This window comes from Rhipicephalus microplus, chromosome 3, assembly GCF_043290135.1.
Source record: "Rhipicephalus microplus isolate Deutch F79 chromosome 3, USDA_Rmic, whole genome shotgun sequence".
Lineage (NCBI taxonomy): Eukaryota > Metazoa > Arthropoda > Arachnida > Ixodida > Ixodidae > Rhipicephalus > Rhipicephalus microplus.
The window spans coordinates 14,262,684-14,277,956 of NC_134702.1; the positions used below are offsets into that span (position 1 = coordinate 14,262,684).

The 15,273-nt window shown below is 48.1% G+C and overlaps 1 protein-coding gene across 1 annotated transcript in view; it reads right to left on the reverse strand.

Moving 5' to 3' along the window:
• ct (homeobox protein, cut) overlaps positions 1–15,273 on the reverse strand; it is a 699,473-nt gene that overhangs the window by 555,495 nt on the left and 128,705 nt on the right. The window contains exon 3 of the mRNA XM_075888929.1: positions 3,497–3,638. Within this exon, the coding sequence (XP_075745044.1) occupies positions 3,497–3,638 (142 nt within the window). The remainder of the gene's footprint in view (positions 1–3,496; positions 3,639–15,273) is intronic.

Consider the following 15,273-nt stretch of genomic DNA (forward strand, 5'->3'; position numbering starts at 1 on the left):
CGTGAGAAGCTTTAGCGGGACGAAGATGAAAGGGTCCCCACAATGGACCATTGGCTCCGATCGCCACGCCTACCGCGCCTATTGGAAGGGCCGAGCGACGGGGCACCCCTCGTCTCAATAACGCGAACGAGTGGCGACTCCTTGCGCAAACGGAGCGTCGATGTTGACGACGCCGAGGCCGGTCGCGCATCAAAGGCATGCAGGGGAGGGTGGCCGCCCCTGAGCGTCGTTCCGCCAAGGTCAACAGCCAAAAATGGCCATGAAGGCAGAGGCGATTCTATTTGGCCGTGGCGATCTGGAGCGTCCCATCTACGATCTGGAATGCCGCCTATGCGCGATTCACTCCAAAGGACACCCCGAATGCGGGGAAGGAAGACAAGGGAGGGGGGGGGGATGCGATGTCGGCGCGTCATCATAAGGCACGGCAACGATGCATCGTCCATGCGTGCCCCTTCACACTATACGATGCGTCGCGCCTGATCGCAGTCTGCAGCAGCAGCAGCAAGCCAAAGGGGGCGGTTGCCGAGAAAGAAGACCCAGACACGCCATGGCGATCACTCCTTCTCTGCTGCCCGGACTGCTGCCCGGACTTGTGCCATAACTACGTGCGTCATCGTGCGCACCTTTGGCGAGTTCGTCGCATATTCTCGTCGTCTTTCTGTTTTTTGTAACTTTCCAGCCTCTTCGCCAGGACCGGGGACAACAGGGAGATCATCAATCGGGCGTCCATTTCCGAAGGCGCCCTGCAAAGCGACGACCCAAACGATTGTCGACGACGGGAGAGGGCGGGTCGGTCGCCTCGTCGTCGTTCTCCGTGCAGCTGGCGGCCAAGAGCGCCTTCGAAGGCTCGGCGAAGATAGCCATTGCACCACGGGTCGAAAATTTCGCCCCGAATCACAGCAAAAAAACGCATCGTATACGCTCAAGTGAAGAATCGAGAAAAAGAAGACTCCGGGTCGTATTCGACGTTGTCTTACAGCCCAGCGGCAGTATAGGACGCTTGCGGACGGCCACTCTGCGAAGCCGAGGATCACGTAGGCGTTTTGATTAGACGTTACTTGTCACGTTAGTCTTCGCCTTTCGCGACGATGTCCAACATTCAGAAAATTGCGTGTATTTCAGAAGTACATATACTGCGGAGTCGGAAGACTTCAATATAAGTGAACACTGTAAGACGTTGGAGAACAGCACCGAAAAACAGAGAAGCATATGCATACTTGCAGTGGTGCACGCATGGAAGAATAAACAAAATTATCTCGATGTATTTTCAGTTAATCAGGGATACCATTAAAAACAAAACTGCAGCGTGGCCGTTAAATCAGTTTTTCGATTGACGGCCCAGCCAACGTTTCACGTTTCTGGCCAGTTGGTGACACGTTTAATCGCTGTTCAGAAAATCATGAGACGATGACCAAGTGAACAACACAATGTTACTCATGCATAATGTATATTCTCCAAGACGATCGAATGGCAACTGTCCTCCATGTGTTCTGCTTATTTAGTCTGTCGAGACCATTGGTTTTGTAAACGAGCAAAGAAGTAGTATGCAAACGACCGCGGTGTGGCTAGAAATTTCATGCGGCTCTGACCTCTTGTGTCATCTTACGATGGGCTGTACGCTAACTAATATCATTTCCTTCATGAGTGCACAGTTTAATTTTAGACTGAACATTGTCGTGATGGGCATTAAATTTCTGAGCCTAGCTAGGCAAGCCAACCAATTCGTCTATTGGCTTAAAGGTTGAACTGGTGAGATTGAGCTTGCCCTCCAAGCAAATGGCCCAGAAGGTAGCCTTGCCTGGTAGCCCTCTTATGTTTTATGCTGATCATAACAACACCATGGGCGCTAGAAGTTCTGCATGGTCTCCTTCAGACTCGCTTAGTAACCTCTCGGGTCCATTTTCTTTAACTAAAGCATTCAGTAATTGAAAAATGTTCCATGTTAGGGTAAAACTGTGGGCACACGGTTGCCAAAATATTGTTTTAGTGTTTAAAAAAATCCATTGAAAAAATTTGAGCGCTTCTTTGACGTTCTTCACCGGCCTAATAGTGTTCAAAACGTAGTTAGGGGGAGTAATCCGTCACATCAAACTGCATGGGTGACCACAGAGTTCACGGCTTATACACTGACAACGTCACGTGCCGTGCATACCATCTCGATGTTATGCACTGTTGTGTTCGACGTTCTGCATTTTTTCACGAAATGTATTTCGCGCCACAGTCATGTGTACCTAAGCAACAGAACATCTGGATCTCAGACCTTTACGAAATAATTGCCGACGTAGACGCCCATCTAGAAAGTAAAAGGGGGAGGGGGGTCATTCTTCGCCTAATTATCAAGAGAGTCACAAAACCTGCCCCATACCTCTCCTCAGGTGGATTTTACCACGTCATTGTTACATGTCCATCGTAATGGCTAAGCAGGCTTTTAACTATACTGACTGCTGAAGACCCCTGGACGCTTCATTTTAAGAAGTGTTTGCTGCCCACGTTTAGCACCGGAAAGCCGGGGACTGATGGTAAACAGTTGTGAGCAGCACGTCATCAATTCATTTTAATTTTAACACGAAATTGTTTTATTCCGGGGTTCATTGAGACTTTTGCGACGTGTTTCTGTCACGGAAATGTTGTCGAAAAATTACGCACAATCAAAAAACAAAGAAAAAGTTCCGGCTGACGGCATTCGAGCCCACGACCTTTCGGTTCGCGGCAACAGAGGCCGGCCACGATACCCACTGCGTCACAGCCACTTTTAGGGGCGAAGATCCTTGAGGCGTGGGCCGAGTGTTCCGTCGTAATCGTATGTAGGCACCTCTCATTAGTTCTTGAACCGGCCGTAGAGGGCGGTACTGGTACATATAACGGAACGCATATACGCTGAAAAATGCAAATGGTAAGATACTAGAGGACGTTACTTGTAGTATGATAAATAATAAAAATCACAGCATATCCATGGAGTGAATGATGACGAGTGCGGCGAAGCGTCCATCAGTCCGTCCGCACTTGCTTCCGTCCGTCCGTTCGTTTCTGCTTCCGTCCATGCGTCCGTCCATCTGTGGATCCGTCCGTCTGTCCGTGCGTGCGTCCCTGCGTTCGTCCATGCCTCCGTCCATTCTCTAGTGCGTCAATTCGTGCGTCCATCCCTCCGTCCGTCTGTGCGTCCACCCGTTCGTCCGTCCATGCATCCGTCCATCCGTTCGTCCATCCGTCGGTCCGTCCGTACGTTCATGTATCCATCCGTCCATCCGTGGGTCCTCCATTCCGTCTGTCTGTCCGGCCACCCATCTGCTTCGCCCACCCCACTCGTCATCATTCACCTTGTGGATATGCTGTGACTTATTATTATTTTTTTTTTTTTGCATCCAAGCTTGCTTTGCTTCGGACTCGACCAAGGCGCTGCAGTAAGGCATACACCTCCCCTCTCGAACTGTTGGAGAATCTTATGCACGTCTATAGGTGGCGAGCTAAAAAACAAAGAGCACGAGCCTGTGCTGACCTGAGTGGGCGACGGAGACGGCTCGCAGCAGTCTCTTGTAGAGCGCCAGGAAGGCGGCCTCGGCAGCCAGGCTTCGCTCTCCCAGGCGATCCACTTCGGCTTGGAAGTGCCTCAGCAGCGGAGACACCAGGCACCGAACGTCCTGCGAGGAAGATACGCACGTGTTTGTGGACTCGTCGAACAAAGCAAATCTGAGAATTCATGTTAGAAGACAGGACGTGCAAACGTGGACATAAGGGCAAAGTCAAAGTCCAAACGGCGTGGCTTGGGTGACCGTGTTTTCGAGCCCAGTTTTTTAGCATGAGTGCCTTTTTAGTAGCTCAGCCATCTGTTATTTAATCTGAGAAGCTATGCGCGGAGCAAGGGTCGAAGACGACAATTTTCAGACACTGACCCACACCGACCTCAACACAGAAGGTCATAAAAACGTTGTTCAGCTTCTTGGGGTACATCCATACCATAAAAAATGGTGCATTTTGTATGTGTAGTCTTTCGTCTTGCCATATATCTTTATATTTTCTTTAAAATGCTATTTAATATCTAAATTTTAAAACTATCATTTACTTCACATTAAACTGCAAGTATCCCAAGACAATATTGTACATTTGCAAACATTGCTGAGTCCTCATGCACGTCCATTCCTCAGTCTCCTTCTTGTCAATAGAGAAGACATCTTTCATTTTAGTATTATTTATTCCGATTTATTTAGGTACACTTACTGGGATTGAATGATTAAAGCTCAATAAATGTTTCTGCTCACTAACGATTCTCCACCCACACATTACTCAGCAGCAGTGGGAAAGCTACTTTTTTATTATTTTTACGTTTGAAGGGACACTAAAGAGCAGATCAATTTTTGCCGTATAAGTGAATAACAATTTCACAATCACCAAAACACCATTTCTACCGCGAGACGGCGCTTGTAAACGAGAAAACACGCGAAAAGAAAATGTGGGTGAAGACGCCTTCTTGAAATTCCCGCACAATAACCCTTGATGTGAAAGATTTCTAACGCGTCTACTGAATTGATTGATATGTGAGGTTTAACGTCCCAAAACCACCATATGATTATGAGAGACGCCGTAGTGGAGGGCTGCGGAAATTTCGACTACCTGGGGTTCTTTAACGTGCATCCAGATCTAAGCACACGGGCCTACGACACTTCCGCTTCCATCGGAAATGCAGCCGCCGCAGCCGGGATTCGATCCCGCGACCTGCAAGTCAGCAGCCGAGTACCTTAGCCACTAGACCACCGCGGCAGAGCGCATCTACTGGGTTCTACGTCCCTTCTAATCGATAAAATTGAAGTACAACTTCGTCTGTGGGTAGACCTAGCATACAAAGTTTGAGAAACCACAGTCTGCCACCCCCTGCTGAAACAGCTTTGGGCAATGCGGGGTAACCTTTGAATAAAGGATAAAGAATAACGAAAATTTCATCAAGCCAATGTAGCGAAGACTGGAAATATACGAAAAATCCATTTCGAAAATTTTGACGTCACGCGCGGAGATTTCAGCGCGAAATTTAAAAAGTGCAACTTCAGCTTCGATTTTCTCCGTTAATAATGAACTTTCGATAGTGAAACATACGACATTAGAGTCCTCGGGGAGCAGTTTGTCAATCTAAAACAAGTAATCATTTCTCTTTAGTGCTCTTTCAAAAATCGAAGTGGCACACATGACAGTGCCAGTGAAGCTTTGCTATTCTCGAATGCGGCGCTGTAACAGTATCGTTCAAACGTATCCGTTTCCGGTAGTTATCCTATGAAGTTACTGGCGACATGTAACGGTAATTCCGTATTCATTTTGCGGATCGTTCAGCCTTCGCTTGTTTTTTATTAGTTTCTTAGGAGCCCACGCTGATGTTAGCACACTGGTCAGCTAAACATTCGTCTATTTTCGCATATGCGCTTATCCTGATCGTCGTCTATCACCCATGCCATTTCTTCCCTGACGCCAGTGATGCGTCCCGAGTTCACCAGCGAAATCTAGCTCACATTGACCGCTCGACTACCTACTCTCCTATCAGCATTACTATCATCCTTATATCGGCTTACGTTTGTACTCAAGCCTACGCATATCTGAACGCAATAGTGTTCATGTGCTACCCCAATGTGTCCTTATCAGAGGCGAGGGTATTTTGAGGAGAGGGGGGGGAGGCAGAACCTTTCCTCATCAATTTTTTAGCGAGACGTTCTTGATAGTAATATAGGAGCTGCCATGCTGGAAAGAGGCGGAACAGGTGCGGACTCCGGACTTAGGCCTAGTAGGCGCCGACTGAATCGGTGCACTGGAGTCGTGACGAGGGGCTGAGTCTCTGGACTGGGTGAACGGGTCCGAGCAAGACTGTCCTGCACCAGGTTGTAGGCTCCAGCACCTCTACCAGTGTCGCGACGTCATAACAGAGATGAAGAACGTACAGCGCGAACACAAGACGGGAATACTAAAGAAGGGACACAGACAAGCGCTGTCTGTGTCCCTTCTTTAGTATTCCCGTCTTGTGTTCGCGCTGTACGTTCTTCATCATGCAATACCAACTAGCCCAAAGTTTCACTCTTCTAAGTCATAACAGAGGTCTTGCCGCAGAGATTGGGACACCAGATTTCTTTCTTTTTGACAAGCGAGTGACAATATCTTGAGTGAGTCGCATATTTTTTTTCATAAAAGCATCCTTACTAGATTGCCACCACTGATAACTTGCATTTGAAGCTACAATACCAAAAGGCGTATCGTAGAGCACTGATTAGGCGAGATAATGCATTTCTACGAAGATTGAAACGGTAATTTCACGCCAGCGTACTCAATAGTCAAATGAAGTAGTGAATTGGGGTAGTTAGAACATACTCATGATGAACAGCGCACAAAAAGGACAAAAAACACAACAAAGTGCAGGACACAAGCGCTGCTTCGTGCAATTTGTTGTGTTTTTTTTTTGTTCGTTTTTGTGCGATGATCGTGATGTGATGACTCGACAATCGACTCCGTCAGGCTTACTCAGACTCAAGTTAAGCTGTGAGTCTCAGCCTGAATGAGTCCGGCTAAGCAATATGTTGGCGAGTTCGAGTCCGAGCATGCCTGGTTGAGAAAAAAAAAAAAAAAAGAGCAGTGAGTCCGAGGGCACTTGGTTCTGCTGAGAAAAACTTCGGTTAGTCTAAGTACGAGAGAGCTCACATAAGAAAATGTGTTTCTTGAGTGTGTCTGAGTTCTATTGTTCTTTTTTTTTCAACCTATGCCTCCGGTTTTTCTCGCAAACCTGTCCTCCCACTCTCTTCTCGTGACGACGCATAGATACAACCATGAGCCACAAATTATACCCTCTTCCATCCACGCGAGTCACCGACCCGTAGTTTTCCTCCCTGCGTTTCATCTGTCACCTTTTGAGACAGCGCCGTACCCCCTCTCCCCGTATCGCCGGCGCTCATTACAAAACCCGGCTCGGAACAACAAAGAGGGCTGCTTCGCCGCAGAACTTTTGCGTTGCACGGCAAAACGCAACTTTGGGCGCCGCTTTTGAGAGGAGCGGGAGCGAAGATCGCGCTCGCATCTCTCGGCGCAGCCGATGCGGCGGCGTTGTGGTGCCCCGTTTTCCGCCATTCTTCTTGTCACGATGCGGCACAGCTCGGCAGCGGGCACGAAAATCCCCGATGGCGGCCGAGTATATTTCACGCGCTCCTCACCCCCCCTTCATAACAGTCCTCCTCTAGCAGCAGCAGCAGCGGGAGCCTAAATAACATAAATCAAAGCGTTATTTATTAAGCGTTATTTATCTACGAGACAGGAGGAATAGGACGATGGAGCGCAAAACGGCGCGTGCTGAGCGCCAGTGGCGGGCGAAGCATTCGAGCGTTATTCCCGAGGCTGAACCCACGTGCAGCGCCCGCCTGTATACGATCGCCGGGCTGAACGTGTTGCGGCGACAAAAATAGCGGGACGCAGGGGATGAATCTTTTTTGCCACCACGCCATTGCGGGTCCATTATAGGGGCGAAAGTGATGCTCCTCCCTTTGCTCGCGACTCGGTATTATTTATCTGGCCGAGGGAAACGAAAGGCTTACTCTCGCCCCTTCTCACTGAGCCCCGCTTCCAAGGCATGCTTTCCTCAACCGCGAACTCGGCTAGGAAAAAAAGAAAAGAGCGAGACGACCACCAATAATTTTTGCGGTGGCGTGGTGCGCGCATGTGCCTCCGTCGGAGAATTGAGAGCGGCACTGAGTCTCGGCCGACTCCTCGTAATCCGGAAAAGAGTTGAGAACGCGCGGCACACACCCCGCGCCGCGGTGCCGTTTGGGACAGACCTTCTCTTGACGGAGAAATTCATACTTTCTGCGAAATTTAAAGCACGAGGAATAGGTACACTGTTTATAGAATGCGTACTCTGCTAGTTTCGTTGTAAACCTTGCGAGAAAGAGCGGTAGACCGCGTCCTTTGGAAGGCGCCTCCGCGAGCTGGATTCGCCAACCGCGAGAACGAATATTGTGGCGCGGGGAGTAAAGTGCTGTATCCGATAATTAGGGAATCAGTGCGTACGTATAATCCAGAAAGGACTATTGCATTGCGCTCGTGACTGAGCGCCGCAACTTGAGTCGGGCCTCGAAGGTGATGCGACGGAGAAAGTAACCTACATGTTGCTTCCGTTCTTTAATATCAGCCATAAAAATAGCAGCTGCCGAGGTCACCTCGTGCCTTTAGACAAAGGAGATATCACAGGGAACGCGATAGTCAAGAGAGAGCTAGCGAAGGCTTCAAGATGTAGATGACAACAAATCCAAAAAAAAAAATAAAGACGAAAATGCAGCGAGAACCGAGAGAACAGGCGCGATGGTACTACAATGACCCCCGAAACCACGAACTCGCCCGCTGCCGAATCCTCTGGCGGAGAACGCAGCCCCGGCTCGAGGAAAAGGGAACTATAAAGCACCGGTGGAGCAGCTGAGTAGAAAATTGCTCTCGCGCGTAGAACAGTGCCTCGAGGAGGGCCGTATTTAAAGCCTGGCTTTCATTTGTCTCGTTCGAAATCAAGACAAGACTGGCGCGCAGGTTCCCCCGCAGATCAGCAGCGACAATCGGCGCCGCGCTGCTAAGCCTTAGTCGCGCCGCCATCAGTCTCGGCGCACCGAGCGGCTTGCGCCCGTAGCCCGGCTCGTATCGGGCCATCACTCAAGCCCATCCTGACCGGTAGACGACACGTGGCGCTCGGGAGAGAGCGGAAACAAGGCGCGTACGCTGTGCGCGAGGCAGGCACGTCGCTGAGACGGCTGATTCGAAGCCGATAGCCGGCGCTCCCTACTACTCCGCTCGAGGGAGGCGCGTTCTTCGGCTGCCGCGAGGCTCGCTCGCGGCAGCCTGCCAGTTTCGTCCACTTGCCTCTGATGGGCGGCTAAACGTCTCACTGGGAGACACGGCTTTCCTTCCTCCGTGCTGGGAGACCTAAACGGGGCACCACTGATAGCGTCCCCCTTGCCCTGTGGAGCCCCGATCACAGCGCTGCGCCAAGGTGAGCGCCTCGGCTATCAACTACGGTTTTCGCGAGCTCAGCTAGAGCTATACGGCTACGTACAAGAGGAGCGGAGGAGAAGGGGGTGAGGGAGGGGGCGCCTGAGACTTTCGCGTCGCCTCGTTTTGTAGCTAGCTCGTTACAACGTTTGTCCCCACTGCTAAGCGCCGGAACTGGTAAGAGTGACAGCTTAATCTCGCCAATTAACCGAATGGCACCTCACCTGCTGTTGAAGGCGGACCGCGTTGTATACCCGAAACCTTTCCATACAGTTGTAAACAAGAAGTATCGAAGACGCACTGCACTGTTCCTGGAACTTTATTAACTCGCGGCCAAAACAGTTCATTTAGTCGGTTCACCTGCTGAGTTAGCGCAATAGCGGCGAATGTTTAGTAACTAAGAATGTGAGCAGAGCTCTGAGCCTTTGTTACTTCTTTGATGATATGCGTCAATATGGCCCTGGTAAAAGTGCAATGACGGATTGAAATAGTGGCTTCACTACTATTCTCACCGTAAGATGCTTTTTTTTTTCTTCAAACAGTAAAGTTGTTTTAAAAAGGGGGAATAATAGATGCAAGAATAAATAACAGGCAGTTTAAGATATAAAAAGAAGAGACGGGTAAAAAGAAACAGACACCAGATTGAGGTAGAATAAACGACAACGAGACCAAACGGGAAAGAAGCGGAGAAATAAAGAGAAATAAATAAATAAATAAATAAATAAATAAATAAATAAATAAATAAATAAATAAGGAAAGAAAGAAAGGAAGAAGATAGAAAATACAAAGAGCCACATAGAAATAAAATGTGAGAGAGGAGCGAATAGAAACATAAAAGAGAAAAGAAAGAGCGAGAAGAAAACAGAAAGCAACGGACAAAGAAAAAAAATGAAACATGAAACAGAAAGAAACAAAACAAAGAAAGAAAGAAAAAAGAAAAAAGAAAGAAAGAAAGAAAGAAAGAAAGAAAGAAAGAAAGAAAGTTAGACAAGGAAGTGTGTGCAGCTGTAACAGTGCTTTGATACAGTCCCAGCTGACAAAAAATTTGACAGTGCTCATAATGTTGGAGCTTTCCCACACAACAGAAAAATACTTTGTGTATGCAAGGTAACAACGGGTAAACAAATAAAACAATGGTCCAAAATTAATGCTGTTTCTGTCCCTCTCTTTGTGAGTTGCTCAATCAATATTCAATTCGTACTTTCAATAAAATTGCCGAAAAGTACGCATTCGAGTCGGTTATACTCAAACGGCAAGGAAAACAAAACTCTCGCGTATACAAGTGCAGGTTCGCATGATCAGGCTAGCATTTTAGATTTCCTTGGGAGATATGGTCTGCTTAGCCATAAATTGCTGCGACAGCGCATCGGGGTGCTGGCGGCGCAGAGAAGGACAACGCACGAGTCGAGCCCTCTAGCAAACTACAAATAAACTTCTTAAGAGGTGTGGCAGCTTGGGCTAGTTGGTATGGCATGATGATAGTTATAGCGCGAGAACAAAACGACGACACAGAGACAAGAAAAATTCGTGTCCTTCTTGTCTCTGTGTCGTCGTTTTGTTCTCGCGCTATAACTATCATCATTCTTAAGAGGCTCAGACACAGTGGTGCTATGACCATTTCTGGCACGGAGCTCCCCAATCGCGCGCTATTTTAATGAATCTCGCGAAGAGAATTGAAGTGACTGCAAGACCGCTTCTCGAGTGTACCACCCTACTGTTTGGGCGCACTGTGCAAATATTTCGCTCAAGACACGTGAGCCACCCAGTGCGTATACTCCTTGTTATACACCGCCCAGTGTAGTTATGATTTCAGAAGCAGTCTTGTCAGTCGAGAAGCCCATGGCAGTAGAGAAGGTTTTTGAGGCTGTCTCCAACCGCGCACGCTAAGTCCGTGCGCTCACGAACACAAAAGGTTGGGGAGCGCCTCAGTAGACGTATGCAGCTGCGCCATGCCTTCTCCACTCAAACTAGAGGGGCGCGATAATCTCAAAAAGTTCGGCGAGCCCACTCAGCGCAAGCGGCCACTCGGCAATCTTAGGACGAGTTTCGTTGTACCGCGCCTCCCTTGGTTTCTTCGAGAGTGGACACTAGCACCAGCCCAGCCAACCAACCCCTTCTTTCTTAAAAAGGTCCTGCTTTAGTACACTTGGTAAGCGCTTGATTAGAAATGCGCCTTTTAGATTCAGGCCCCGAGACAATTTCGGCAGCCAATTGTCTGGCTGTGTGTGCATTCCGGGACCAGCGAAGCGCGGTCACCGCACCTACTGGTGATAAAATATAGTTGGGTGTCAATGCAAGTAAGCGAGCTTCCAGTGAGTGTCATATGAGAGTCGTAGAACGCGCGATATAATGGTGGTGGTACAATAGCGCAACATAAGTCTTTGTGCTTGGAAAACTTCGGGTCAGCCTGAGGCGCCAAGCGATAAGAACTTAATTGTTTTGTATTCATATAGTTGTTGTGCACGCCGACGAAAGCACTAAATGCATTATATGACTTTGTCAGTAATTCAGTTCCTTCTTATAACACCACAAAATAAGTACGCCAGGGATGGCGGTGGGGAAGAGATAGCTGCAACGAGGATTCGTATATTCAAAAAAAGTTTTTCGCTATAGTCACTTTCATGGATATACACCATCAATCTGTTATATGATCGCACCATCAATAGATCGATAATCGGTCATGGAAAAGTTAGGGTGCTTGGCTGTTGACCCGAAGGTTTGATCCCGGTGACAGCGGTCACATTTTGATGGAGGCGAATGGTTCGTGCATACTGTTTGATGTCAGTGGGCATTAAAGAACACCAGGTGGTCTCAATTTCCGGAGCACTCCACCATCCCTGCTTGCCCCCCCCCCCTTATGTTATTCTATGTTATTCAATTAACGGTTAAGTAAATGATGATAATCATATCATGGTTTTAGGATGTGAAACCATTATTATTATTATTATTATTATTATTATTATTATTACATACTACAAATTTTAGAAATATTCGCTTTTCTACATCATGGTCGACGAAAAAACACTACAGCGCCTGAATTATCCTTCGATGTGGCCTCTCGGCTGCTTCTTCAAGCGTTTTAGCGGGGTGCTGCGCAACGGCATGCTCCATCCGTCTGCCATCCTGGTGTCAAAAGGGCCGTGTAACGTAGACGTATTCTACCAGAATGCTCGTGGCCTGCGCATCATCGACATGAAATGTTTTGCTATGCCGTGATAGTGCATTGTACACGTGCTCGGTTCAACGATGTGAATCCACGAAATGCTCTTTATGTTCACGTTATTTCCGCTTGCTCGGTAGCATAAAAGATCAGTTGAAAGTAGTGCTATGTCCGTGTCGGTACTCTTCTACGCCCCTGTGCTCAGATTTGGGTGCACGTTAAAGAACCCCAGGTGGTCAAAATTTCCGGAGCCCTCGACTACGGCGTCTCTCATAATCATATGGTGGTTTTGGGACGTTAAACCCTACATATCTATCTATCTTCTACGCCCTTGTTTGTTCGTACTTACTTGAGCACACGGGCCTATACAGCATTCACGCCTCCATCGAACACGCAGCCACCTCAGCCGGCATCTGATCCCGTAACCTTCGGGTCAGCAGCCGAGCACGTTAGCCACTAGACCACCGCGGCGAGATTACATAGATAGATAGATAGATAGATAGATAGATAGATAGATAGATAGATAGATAGATAGATAGATAGATAGATAGATAGATAGATAGATAGATAGATAGATAGATAGATAGATAGATAGATAGATAGATAGATAGATAGATAGATAGATAGATAGATAGATAGATAGATAGATAGATAGATAGATAGATAGATAGATAGATAGATAGATAGATAGATAGATAGATAGATAGATAGATAGATAGATAGATAGATAGATAGATAGATAGATAGATAGATAGATAGATAGATAGATAGATAGATAGATAGATAGATAGATAGATAGATAGATAGATAGATAGATAGATAGATAGATAGATAGATAGATAGATAGATAGATAGATAGATAGATAGATAGATAGATAGATAGATAGATAGATAGATAGATAGATAGATTTTGTACTCTGTACACAGTGGCGATGCGAGTGTGGGCGCAAAGGATTCCTTGCGCCAGAAGCGCCAACTGAGGAGTGGGTCCAATCCGCCACTACCGCTCTCGGCCTAACATAACAGGGCGAATCGCTTTCTTCTTTCCACTCAGGCGACGCGCGGCACGCTTCTGCGGCGCTGCGATTAGGCAAACGGGCCATTGCCCTACAGTTACCCACGCGCTGTGCGAAGAACGGGCAACGCCCGCACCAACAGAAAGGCGGGAGCGGTACACACTAAAGCCACGATGATCACACATAGCGTAAAAACGAGTCCTTGTAACGTAGAAACGCTTCGGAATCGCGGCGGTAACTAACTGCACGCCACCTAACCTACGCGCGCAGAAGGATCGAAGGCGATACGTGGGAAAATAAATTTTAATGAGCCTATAAGAATATTGAGAACAGCGACATTGAAGATGTGTGAAACAAGAGAGAGAGAGAGAGAGAATTTATTTGCAGAAAGGTAGAGAGGTCGGCCTGAGCTATAGTTTCGTCTGGCCTACTACTCTACGTGTGAAACAAAAAATATGCACTGGTATGAGCGAAATAGCCGAGAATTGGTAGAGCAACAATGCGTTACGTTAATTTCAATGTTATCCTCAAAGGTGCAATCAGAAAACAAACGATGTGCAGTGCGTAGCTTTCGTAATGCTACCACCAGATCAATAGACGGGTCATGTTTCCTATAGAGAAACACCAATGCCACATGCGGTTGTGACTCACAGTCAACGGGTAATAATTTGGATCTTATTACATCACCTGTGTCACAGAAAGAAAATATAAGCAGAAAGAAGCGCCATTGCAGAAGCTATAAAGATAAGTCGACGCCGTTCCTGAGGCTTCATTCAATAACCTGCTCACACATCGTACGAACGCTTCGTGACACGTATACACTGGATTATCGCCGCTATCCAACGATACGGAAACTATAGGACGTCGACCATTTCCGCGTCGTCATTGGCTGGGCCCAGCGGTAGCTTTCGCAGCACCACTTACTTTTGTTGAGGTGGAGCTGCATAATCTCCAGACGGGCTCGGCAAATCAACAGGCTGTGAGGAGGTGCTCAGGCATGCGCGCACTCTCGAACGAGCGTTTCTCGGAGTGTTCACATACAACACCTGCCACGAATAAAGCCAGATGCAGCAATAAAGCTACACTGAAAGTAGGGAGAAAGGACATTTAGGAGTCGTCCTCCGCACAACGAAGCGCGCGGTTATGCCTCTGCTTATGGACGGCGCGCGTTCGGCCGGCAGAAGCGGGATACCACTTCGCCACCTTCTGCGCACGCCGCTTCGACGTTGCGTTCCGACCAATGGCGGTCAGTCACACGCTTCCCTTTAAGTCTCGTTTTTCTTTTCTTTTTCAGCCTTTACATATGTGCACTCATCGTTGCTCGAAGTTACGTACTCAAAGTCGTTTCGTTACTTCCCGTCCACGGCTCCAGCGCGCGTTCGGTTCGCTCTTGTGCCTGAATTCTTTCGCGCCGAGTGAGTTACTGTCCTTGGTCGGACGTTTACGGTGGGTGTGTAACATCGCTGGAAGCGAAAAGTAAAAGAACACTCGCTACATGCTTTGTGGGGCACGCGTGTATTTGTGTCTTAATTTTTATCGCGCCTTCTAGGTTTATGGGTTTGCGTTCTTTGTTCTTTCCAGCGGTCAGAAACAAAACTAACTCGTGTTGGTGGCGATGTCGTTCCGAGAGCAATAAATTCCGACGCTCGCGGCCGCAGCCTCTTTCCGCTGGCTGACTCCGCAGCGCCCGAGCGGCGCGCAGCGCTAAGACAAGCGAGATGAAGCGATGGATGGTGCGGCCGGCTCTGCGCTTTTTGAGATTAGCGGCGCAGAAAATTAAGGCCGCGCCGGCTAACGGCTTCACAAGCGCGCCATGGCTGGCGACAGGAGACGCACGGGCGGTACATAGTAACGAGAGATAACGGCATGAAACGAAACAAGCGAACGAAAAGGGTAGAAGACGAAAGGGAAAAAAGCACCCGTGCTAACGTGGCCTGCAGGACCGTGTCGCCACTAAGCGTAGAGTCACTACAGCTCGGAGCACAAAGAAGCGGATGCGTTAACGCGCGGGCACTCGCAGCGCGTGGTGGACTACAAAGGCAGTCAGGAGAAATTCCTGAGGTGTAATGACCTCAGCTGTACGACGTGTTTACATTTTCTTCGCTCCTT